The following is a 12,232-nucleotide window of genomic DNA, read 5'->3' as shown; positions in this document are numbered from 1 at the left end:
TTGACAGACAACAAAGTGAACACCCCCCACCCTACAAACCGAAACGCATGCTTCAGCGCAAAAATAGGCAGGGCAGTGGTACCTACCCGTGCGGACTCGCAAAACGCCCAATCATCAGTATCGATTGAACATCAATTGCATCATGATCATTGCATTTACTGGTGGTAGGACCTCTTATGAGTCCGCACGGGTAGGTACCACCACCCTGCCTATTTCTGCCGTGAAGCGGTAATGCGTTTCGGTTTGAAGGCTGGGGCAGCCGTTGTAACTATACTGAGACCTTACAACTTATATCTCAAGGTGAGTGGCGCATTTACTTTGTAGATGTCTATGGCCTCCAGTAACCACTTAACACCAGGTGGGCTGTGAGCTCGTCCCCCCCAATTAAGCAATAAAAAAATAAACGTATAACACGAACGAAACCACCAACAAAGTCTTAAAAACTATCTAAATAAAAATTATAAACAGGTTTTAATTACCTGTTTTAGTCACTAATAAATATGATTGAAGATTCATTGGCGTTTCTATAGTTCCTGCGTTATTTGACTGTGGGCTCCTATTTTTCACCGGTCACGGTTCTCGTCGAACCCGTCGCTTGCGACGCAAGGTTCGGCCAGGAAATATAGCCACAGACATAGCCTCTCGCCTCAGTTTCTCGCAGGATCTTCTAAGTGACTGATGTTTCCGATCCGGTGGTAAATTCTGCGAACCACTGCTCTTGCTAGGGCCAATGCTAGCAACGTCCTCAGGTTAGAGGTCACTAACTCGCTCAGTTACATAGCATAGCCTCTAAAGGCTACCACCAGCTTAGGTAGGTTTTTATTTGTGGTAGGACCTCTGAGAGTCCGCGCGGGTGGGTACCACCGCCCTGCCCATTTCTGCCGTGAAGCAGTAATGCGTTTCGGTTTAAAGGGTGGGGCAGCCGTTGTAACCACGGAATAGATAAATAAGGTTGGAATGGTAATGTAGGCGGGGCAAGCGTGCTACAGTTATGATTCTACAATCATAACTCGACCTATTCTTTCATTCACCGCGTTTAATGCGCTTCGGACTACTTGGGCGAACAGATCTCCGCTTTATAATGCCTGTTGTGCAATTATAACTTGTAAAACAAAAAGTCAGACCTCAAGTATAGAGCGAGGAGGTATATCTTTCGATCGGTAAGTCGAAATTACCATTTAATTACAATATTATTTGTCTAAAACATAAAAATATACTGAGCATTATGAAATTCCAAACATTAACAACATTATTGCAACAAGTCAGAAATAACATACATTGCGCGATGTGTACTCGCCCATTGAACGCAATGACCAAGTCCGCTTCCAATGTACTACATGCATTGCGTTCTCTACACTTTAATCTTTGAAATTTCGGCCTTTGCCCTGATTGGCCGTGGTGCACGGCGTTAGTTTGTCGATAGTGAGGTGACCATGTGGTGAAATATAATCATCGACAGAATTCTCGACTATATTTACATTTGACATGGATAATTTTTGTATTATTTTATATTTAATTAATGATATCTAGTATATTCTTAGTGAGACGTATTTTGAGTAAAATAAATATGTATAATATAAAGGGACATGTAGACCTCTCATTTACGGGTATTTACTATATTGTCTAAGACGTATTAAAATCTAAGTAAAATGCTATTTGACTTATGCAATAAATTATAAATTTTAGGCTTCCTAAAGAACCTAACGCCAGGGAACAATGGATTGACGTGACAGGTAGAAACTGGAGACAAAGACGAGTACCATTTGCTCTAAACATTTTACTGAAAATGATTTTACCATAAAACACTTTGTTTTGAAAAATTCATTCGCAATTAATAGCAAGCGCCAACTGCTTAACAAATACGTTTTATTCCAGGGACAGTGATTATTTGTAATTAATAAAAGTAAAATAGTTTTTTTCCAATATTTATTTCATGTTTCATTTTTCCCCATTCATTCGTCAGATAATTTATCGTTAAAGAATATCGGTTTTATCAAGCACTAGCGTGTATGAACATTTTTATTGCCTTTTTGCGTGTGTGAGTGTGTATGCATACAGGAGTTTTGTGTTAGTTTGCGAACGAATATCTGCCCTGAGATTTATGTGTGGGTGTTTTTGTTGTGTGCGAAATATTTGTAATCATAGTTTGCGTATGTGTAGAAATTAAAATAGTGGGGATGAAGCGGCGACACTAGTTCTAATACAAAATTAAAGCAAAGGCCTTTCCAACCTTATTTATCTATTCCGTGGTTGTAACTATACTGAGACCTTAGAACTTATATCTCAAGGTGGGTGGCGCATTTACGTTGTGGATGTCTATGGGCTCCAGTAACCACTTAACACCAGGTGGGCTGTGAGCTCGTCCACCCATCTAGGCAATAAAAAAAAAGGTTAGGGAAAAAACCTACCTAAACCTTTTATCCTACTCATTTGCTGGCAACCCAGGGGCTATTCCAGCAACGCACGGACAGGGCTTCCGAACAGTAACGTGCTAAACACTAAAGCTGCTTTCAGATTACGCTATAATATAATAGCATATAGTACATAGTTCATAGCACAACAATATCGCGCACCATACATTGTTGTGGATACGTTCACGCTGTGCTGTACTATATATTATTGGCTTACTATGCTATACTATATGGTATAGTATTTTATTTTATTTTGGTCAGGAGGAAATCGCAAACCTCGCAAACCTCGCATGAGACAGAACTCATGAAAAGGCAAAGGGGGGAAAGTGGAGCGTTTAGTGCGGAGCACATCTCTCCCATCACCCTCTCCCTCGGGACGCCGGATTAGCGGTCGTCGGCGCCACGACCACCAGCCCTCTCGGTCGGCAAGCTAACCGAAGCCCGCCTAGATGGCGCCGGTTAGAGTGAGCATATGGTACTATAGTATAGCGTAGTCTGAACGCAGCTTAAGCGACTAAAACATACACGAAAAACCAGATAAATTTAAAAACTACACTATAATCGTTTTAATGGATGCGACCTTCGTCCAAGGCGAACACATTTGAGCGTGGAGCTGATAGCAAAATGAACAGCGTTGTATATAAGTGGCTTCACCCGTATTACCATGAGCATAGCGCTTCCTCTAAAGAGTCAAGGTCAAATAATAATTATAAAATTCGGAATCTTTTACAGTGTCCTTTACGCAAATTTTTTCGACTGGCCAATAGTTAAACCGGTTGTCGATAATACCAAATCAGGGAGAGCGTCCAGAATAGTGCCATTAACGTGTGATAGGTGGCGTGCGAGTTGTTTCAATAAATGTGTGTCACTTATATGGACAATTATTTAATTTTTTTATCTATGTATTTATTGGGCCACCTCTAATTATTTAAATGCTTATTTAGAAATAGTTATAGCGAAACGTGGCTGGGATTTACCAGTCAGAAATAAATACAAAAACTTGATGTTAAGCTATTTAAATTACCAGAGTAGATAGAGCTTTAATGACCTGGATTCATGATACAAAATTTTAATTGAAGCACAAAGTGCAAACTAAGACGTTCCTTCGGCTAAAGCAGAGAGGCTCGTAAACTTATTTTGTCTATTGCCCACTTTGAGAATAAATTATTTTATAGCGCCCCCATTTTTTCACCCTTTAAAAACCACTATAGCGAGTGCTCAGTCGGTGTCTAAGAGTCCTCCTAGATGAAATTACAAATCGCCTCGCAAGCCTTTACACAACGCCTCCATTTTTTTCTGGGTCTCTTGCTGCCCCCCTTTAGGACTGCAGCGCCCGCAAGGAGGTGTTATCGCCCACTTTGGGAAAGGCTGGACTAAAGGGCCACGCAGCTCATTTCCATACGCGTATTGTTTGATAGCTGCAGTCTGTGGTTTGTAGGAAGCGTTTAACCGCTTAAGTGGTGACCTTTATGGCGCAAACGGTTCAGTAAGATAGCCTCACCGGTGAGCACCGTGGTCCGAATGAAAATACTCGATTTGTCATATGGCGTTCAACGCGTTAAGTAATTTAAATCACTTGCATAGTTTCTCCTTTACAACTAACATCTCCGTGGGAGGAGATTTATGGTCCGGTCCATGGAAAGATTTACGATATGTTCTCACAGCGAAAGTCTGCGTGCGGTGATACTGTCACATATGCCCCTCAATAATAACGCAATATAAATAATAATTAGATGATGACCGCGCTTTGCTCGGTTTTTTTTTATTACGACATCTTGCCTTGCCATCGCCTTTAAAGCGGTTAGTTGCCCTCAATTAAGAAAAATAGTATTATTATTCGCCAATAGATGTCGAGAAGAGTTGATTATTGAAAAAAAAACATTTTCTGAAAATAAATCGTAGCTAGTAGTATTTATCGCCTCCGAAATCCCCTGTATACAAAATTTTATGAAATTCGTTGGAGCCGTTTCCGAGATTCATATTATATAGGTATATTAATATACAAGAATTGCTCTTTTAAAGGTATAAGATTCAGAATAAGGCATTCTTGAATGCATGGTTTCTATATAAAGACGATTTATTACTAAAGCGCGGCCGAACAGATTTGGCTTTAGTAGCGGAAACACACATCTTTTGTACTATTTCTTTTATAAAATAAACACAGTGCCAGTCACAGTTTCCTTTTTTTTTAAAAGAGCTCCTGAATCCACCCCGTAACAGTACTATACCATGAGACCGATAACATTGCAATAAGTAATCATCATTATCATATAACATATTTTCTCCTTCCATACTCTTCTATCATATACCATTTCTTCGCTCACTTCCCTCTTACCCATGTCGTCTTTCATACAATCCATTCATTTTTGTTAGGTCTACCCCTTCCTCTATATCCTTCCACATTCATAGTTAACACTCTCTTACCAACCTCATTTTCATTTCTTCTCATCACATGTCCATACCATCCCAAACGCGCACTCCTCAGCTTCTCTCTCACAGGTGCCACTTTCAGACTTCCTCTAACAATATATACATTGCAATAAGTAGTATTCATAAAGGAATCGCTTTGGTTACAAAATAACATGCTGCTACTGAATTGATGTCGTGAAATAAATCATTTTTGCCAACAATCACAAGGTACCGCGAAAATATGCATAAACAAATTAAATTTCTGTCTTCGATAAATTGTTGAGTAATAAAATCGATAAAATTTATTAAAATGATTTTATTATTAATTCAATATTCTTCAAATGTGAATGTCAAAAGTGGAATGAAAAAAAAACAGTATTGCAAACACAGACGTATCAGTAGTATTAATATTCTATTTAAATTAGTTTTTATGAACTATATATATGAGGCTATTTGTGGACGTCAATAAAATTTATTTTACGATCATTTTAATATTTCGAATGTTGCATAGTTTGAGGTACTGTGGCTTAACGGACTAGTATTATGTTAGCGGTCATACCTTCAGACGACACGTCTCAAAGTTAGTGAGATACATGTGGATACTGCCTAAGATTTTTTTTGAGTCCCCAATAGCTCTACTATGAGGTGTTTCAGGATTATCCATTCTTTCTGGGACACCCTGTATATTTATTCACACGACCAAAGTAATTTCAATGTCGTGCGTTATCAGTATTAACTTGCGTGTTATTCGAATGAAGCATTAATGTCACGAAATTCATTATCAACCTACCGTATTTCAGGGTCAACGGATGTCGACATTCCGGCGTCGCTTCTCCACTCTATGCAGAACCAGATGCAGAGTAAAGGTGGATACGAAATGGCGTACGGCGTCAAGGTAATTAATATAAATCATTAATAATAATTAAGTTACGCCGGTAAGGCCAACGCCATCTATCGCCGAATAGCCGTAACGAATATCGAAGGATCTAGTAGCATCTAGAACGCTCAAGGAGTACAACGCCATCTATTGTCCGATAGCGGAAACACACATCGAAAGTACGCGACATGTGAGGAATGTTCTCGACGATTATAGGGATGTCTATCGACTATAAAAGCGTTGCAAAGATGGCACGCAGTCAGTCAAAGCCCGAGCAGAGGGGATTGCCCCGAGGCCCCAAGGGGACACGAAGACCCAACGACACGCAGTCAGTTAGTAATCGGAACTACTCGAAGTGAAACAGCGAACGAATCGCCTGAAGCGAAGCGGAAAAATTGAATTGAGAAATTTAAAGTGTTCTAAGTGCTAATACAATTTCAATTTATACTTCGCTGGGGCGCGTAACAATAATTAATAATAAAAAAAAGCTTGTATTTCCATATCCTTAATTTTCATTGCAAATGTTTTTTTTTAGTGCTTAGATGGATGGACGAGCTCACAGCCCACCTGGTTTTAAGTGGTTACTGGAGCCCATAGAAATCTACAACGTAAATGCGCCACCCACCTCCAGATATAAGTTCTAAGATCTCAGTATAGTTACAACGGCTACCCCACCCTTCGAACCGAAACGCATTGCTTCACGGCGGAAATAGGCGGGGTGGTGGTACCTACCCGTGCGGACTCCCAAGAGGTCCTAACACCAGTGATTAGGCAAATTATAATTTTGCGGGTTTGATTTTTATTACACGATGTTGTTCCTTCACCGTGGAAGTCAATCGTGAACATTTGATGAGTACGTATTTCATTAGAAAAATTGGTACCCGCCTGCGGGATTCGAACGCCGGTGCATCGCTACATACGAATGCACCGGACGTTTTATCCTTTAGGCCACAACGAAAAATGTGGTATTTGTTTGTTAATGTTTAGTTAGTTATTAATGCTTTGTTTATTGTCTATAGGTTAATAAGTTAGTTTTTGTTATTGGATATGTACGACTCCTCGAAGGCCTCCTCCAGTCCTTTCTACTCATCTCTGTCCTTGCCGATAATTTGCCAGTCCTTATCTATTGTTTCGGTTGTCGTCAGCCCATCGTCTTAATAATAATTAAGCAATTTAAAATTATGAGGGTAGTTAAAGCTTTAGTGGCCTAGATTCATGATGCAGAAAAAAAGCACAACTTTAAGTGAAGCACGCTTTATACTGGTGGTAGGACGTCTTGTGAGTCCGCACGGGTAGGTACCACCACCCTGCCTATTTCTGCCGTGAAGCAGTAATGCGTTTCGGTTTGAAAGATAGGACAAGTCGTTGTACTGCTAAAACCTGAGACCTTAGAACTCATGTGTCAAAATGGGTGGCAGCATTTCCGTTGTAGATGTCTATGGGCTTCGGTGATCACTTAACATCAGGGGGGCCGTAAGCTCGTCCACACACCGAAGCAAAAAATAAAAAGAACGTTTTGTGAGTCCGCACGGTAGGTACCACCACTCTGTCTATGTCCGCCGACGAGTAAATTAACCCATATTAAGATAGCACTGAGTTTCTCGCCGGATCTTCGCAGTGGGTCGCGTTTCCGATTCGGTGGTAGATTCTGCGAAACACTGCTCTTCCTAGGGCCAGTGTTAGCAACACTCCCGGTTTGAGCCCCGAGAGCTCACCTACACGCTAGGGTAAAGCTGAAATAACCTCTCAAGGCTATCAGCATAGGTATGAGAAAAATGACAACTCCATCCACGAGTTTCGACCTCACGATGTTGTCCCATGGCATCATGTCCTCGCCTAACCGCAGAGCATACGCGACTACATATTAATTTGTATTCTTTGTAAATATTCCAGGTTTACTGATGCCCATCGCACCATCAAGGACCATAGTGACAAAACAGAGTCAAGAGTGGCAGAAGGACGGTGTGTCTTATTATGATCTAATTAAACGTATTTATTTTAAGTTTAGTTTAACCTCTTGTTGTGTATATGTATAGGAAGACCATAAAAAAAATTTAAACGAAATTGTAACGTTACCTATTTTATTATATTTAAAAAAAAAAATTAATATCGTTTTGGGGACTATGAATTTAATTTAGTTAGTTATTTGAATTTACGTTAATTAAGTTCCTTTGTGTGTTTAAGTTACGATTGTACCGGTTCGTTGAAGGTGTTTAACGGTTTTTGTACTTTATTTTTTTTTTGTATTGGAAAAGAAACCGTGAAATTAATGTTAGTAAACGCGTATATTAGTTTGCCGCGTTACGATCGACGTGAGATTGAAATATAAAATCGCATATGTGTGTACTTTTTTTTCCTGGCAACTACAGCTGTTTTTGGCGGGACGAGGGACGTTTTGTATTAATTTTGTCGAAGCCCGTTCTAAAAAGAATAAAAGAAAACTAATTGGAAATTAAATTGCTGGATACGGCTTCGCGATCCTTCTAAAAAGTCTCAACGAATTCCCGCCATTTTACTTTAGATTAATAAAACAACATACGGTCTTAAAGTAATAAAAGCCAATTAAAAACCGCAAAATAATATGAGTAATCAAAAAAAACAACAACAGGGATACGAATTAAAAAAAAACCTCAAGTTTACAGTTCAACGTGAAACAATTGTAATTGCACATACCTGCATATCGATACAGTCATTATATAAGTTATAATATATATTTAATAATAAAAACCTTTAAGATTGTGTACTCACTTCGGCGGTTCGTTCTCAATTTGTTGAAATTTACGTAAATAATATACAAAATTTGGTTTCCACGACAACATACAATAGCAGTTATGTACATTGTACATAAAAATTCGTTACCAAATATTTGAAATAGAATTTTGATTACGAAATATCTTAAGCTTAATGGGAATAGTTAAGGGCACTTCGAGGCAACTCAACGAAGGAACAATGTTTTTATCATAAATTACTAGCCGTTAAGATGAGATTGTCTTTGAATTTATAACATCTAAGACCGTTTTGTAACGGAACCTTGGACCGGACAACACTTTAAATAAGATAATAGAGAAAAAAATGTTTTACATTAAACGCAATCTAAGACTAAATTCAGTTGACGCACGGGGTCGTTGTCCTCATGCGACGCATGGTGCGTACGCCAGCTACCTACCCTCTAGATCAGGGCTGTCCAAACTACATACCTTTGCGAGCTAATTAAATTTACTACAAAAGCTGCTGCGGCTGCGGAAAAAATATTTAATAAAAATAAGAAAAAAAAATACGGGGTAATAAATACTTTCCAGAATTTTCCCAATAATATTAAAACCTTTAAATGATATCATGGGAATGAAATGTGACTCAAAAAAAATAATATTATACCAAATATTGATTATATGTTTTGTCAAGGTATTCTATTATCCAAACTATTTATATCCATAACTATTTTCTGATTAAAATATGGGTCGCGGGTAGTATGAAAACGGGCTGTAGTCTGGACAACCCTGCTCTTCATAAAATCTGTACTTACCAAGCCGACAGGTATAGTTGTTGCAAAGTACGAGCACACGTGGCCTTTATTTGTAGTTCTTACTGGTGGTAGGACCTCTTGTGAGTCCGCACGGATAGGTACCACCGCCCCGCCTATTTCTGCCGTGAAGCAGTAATGCGTTTCGGTTTGAAGGGTGGGGCAGCCGTTGTAACTATGCTGAGACCTTAGAACTTATATCTCAAGGTGTGTGGCGCATTTACGTTATAGATTTCTATGGGTTCCAGTAACCACTTAACACCAGGTGGGCTGTGAGCTCGTCCGAACATCTAGGCAATAAAAATAAATAAATTGTAATTGTAAATACACATTTTCATTTGTGTGACGGAGCAGTTCTTTCCTTTTTTCATACCTATGCTGATGGTCTTGAAAGGCTATTTAGCTTCTCCTTGACGTGTAGTTGAGCACGGGGCTCTAACCGGGAGTGATGATAACACTGGCCCTAACAAGAGCAGTGCTTCGTAGAATCTACTACCGTATCGGAAACGCGACCCGCTGAGATGATCAGGCGAGAAACTCAGTGTGCTGTGTCTATGGGTTAATTTACTCGTCGAGCCCTCGAGGATTATAATGGTATTTTCTGGTATGGTCTGGCAGCCATGTTTATGTTAAATAACACGGGATAGTATCTTAGTATGGTAGAAATTTTTAATTTAGAAAACTTTGTTGTTTTTTCTAAACATTTTGAACTATTTGAGTCGATTTGAGACATTGCAATAATTTTTTCCTTTGACATATTAAATTCGTGTATTTTCACGCAATTATTCTTGTTGTCGTTACAAATCCAATTAGTTTAATCACTCCACTATTGAACCTAATTGAAGAACCTCTTTTATCTCGAAAATATGTACTTTTTTGTATACAAAAAAAAATTGACGCAATTTTATCGTCAATTGTGTATTTTTAGTCAAAATATTCTCATAAACTTTAGAATATTCATAGTTTTATTATATATAATATTATAGTTAATTAAAGATTACTTACTGTCTTAAGAAGTGTGGTAAAATATATTATCAACTACCGATGAAATTTTATATGAACTTCTCATAAAGTTTGATTTGTTTACAAACAATTTCCGTATACTATAAGCTAGTGGTGATATGGTGATCCTATTCGGGTATTTTAAAAGTTGTTATTAAAATCAGTTGTTAAATAGAGACTAAACATTTGTTAAAATTTTAGCTGCCGCATTCACACAGAATGCAATAATTAATTATACTGGTGGTAGGACCTCTTGTGAGTCCGCGCGGGTAGGTAGCACCAACCTGCCTATTTCTACCGAGAAGCAGTAATCCGTTTCGGTTTGAAGGGCAGCCGTTGTAACTATATCTTAGAACTTATATCTCAAGGTGGGTGACGCATTTACGTTGTAGATGTCTATGGGCTCCAGTAATCACTTAACACCGGGTGGGCTGTGAACTCGTCCACCCATCTAAGCAATAAAAAAAATTGCTAGAATCATCAGAATCACCTAACGCGTTTAGTGCAATAAAAAAATTTCACTTAAATTGATACTTCTTAAACATTGATATGACAGTTCTATCAGTTCCATGTCAAAGAAATGTTACACTTCTCAGGGCAGTATTTGATTACGTGTATGTCCTTATGTGTGTACAGTCTTCTTGCCCGAACGTTTTTTGGGCATCGAATGACTGGAGAGTTTATACAGGAGACTGAAACGCAAATATATTTCATATACAAACGAATAATTAATTGAATTACGCATGTGATACGACCGTGTTATAAGTGAATCGTATTTACGCATTTTCATTCTGTTGCATTAAGGGAACGTACCCATACTACATGACCATTTTTTTTTGTTTTTTCGACCTCTCCCTCCCCTCTGTGATCACTCGTAGTATATACCAAGACCCCCCCTTTCCCCCTTTAGTTTTCACGTAGTAAATCATAATTATGATTTTTAATCATATCACACGCAAAAATTAAAAAATAATAATAATAATTTGGTTCGCGCTATATTCGAATATAGGTCGAAAAAATGTAACTTATCTCTTCAAGTTTACTTATTACTTTACTTAAGACAATATCATTAGCCATTAATTCCCGAATAGACTGTTTTTAAATCAAAAAATTGATGCGAAGAAAATGTAGTTCAATTCACTTATTCACACGGTCATTGGCACAAAACATTCTTCCATAGTAGTTGTTTTATTGGCCGTATTATCGCATAATATACTATCGTTTTATAGATCTATCTCTTCTAATATGTAACGCGTGATTATTACCTATATGTATTTCTTGCATCTCTGAAACGATTCGAATCAAGTTTTGTTTTTAAAGTTTACCCCTATCCGTTTATCTCTTTACAAAAAAAAACACAATTTTAGACACAATAAAAACATGTTTCATAACGCCATCTCGTAGATTTCTGAAGTAGTCTCATAATTACTACTTAAAACCTATAGTAGAATTATTTTGTCCGTGCAGTTTGGGTCATAAAACATAGCCCGACTAGGGCGGTGAGCATGTTGGGCGGGCGCAACGCCATTATCGATAAAAACAAATGAGTCATCAAAGGCAGGTTACACGGGGGCGGGGTGGTATACGAAGGGTGATGAGACATTGCTATTTTATGAGTCATTTGTTACTTACCTGCAAATTATAGGTACATTATGTCTAAGGGAAATGTGTTTTTATGCATTCGTTTTCTGAATTTCTTTAGTGACACAATGGCTACTCCTTTGTTTTGTATCAAAACGGCAGAATTTATTCATATTAGTAATATGAATATTATATTGTTACCACAGAATTATACTAGATGGCGTTACAAACATGTATTGGTTACAGCAAAAATAGAATGAAATATTTTGATAGATGCCACCAAGTTAATGAAATTTGGATGTATGTATATTAATAAGAATCGATATAGCCATTTTCAGACATTCTATATATCGGGATATTAATTGGATAAACTTCCGTCTCGGTAATTCTAATAAAAATATATTGCTTGGCCATTCAAGATCGCGAAAACTT

The 12,232-nt window shown here is 38.1% G+C and overlaps 1 protein-coding gene across 1 annotated transcript in view; it reads left to right on the top strand.

Annotated features, from left to right (window-relative positions):
• Spec2 (CDC42 small effector protein Spec2) overlaps positions 1 to 9,542 on the top strand; it is an 84,466-nt gene extending 74,924 nt beyond the window's left edge. The window contains exons 3-4 of the mRNA XM_028169665.2: positions 5,621 to 5,715; positions 7,591 to 9,542. Coding sequence (XP_028025466.1) covers positions 5,621 to 5,715; positions 7,591 to 7,599 — 104 coding nt within the window. The 3' untranslated portion in view covers positions 7,600 to 9,542. The remainder of the gene's footprint in view (positions 1 to 5,620; positions 5,716 to 7,590) is intronic.
• The last annotated feature ends 2,690 nt before the right edge of the window (positions 9,543 to 12,232 follow it).

This window comes from Bombyx mandarina, chromosome 07 (genome assembly GCF_030267445.1).
Source record: "Bombyx mandarina strain Sakado chromosome 07, ASM3026744v2".
NCBI lineage: Eukaryota > Metazoa > Arthropoda > Insecta > Lepidoptera > Bombycidae > Bombyx > Bombyx mandarina.
Note: the sequence above shows the minus strand (reverse complement) of the source record. Positions and strands in the feature narration are given on the sequence as shown.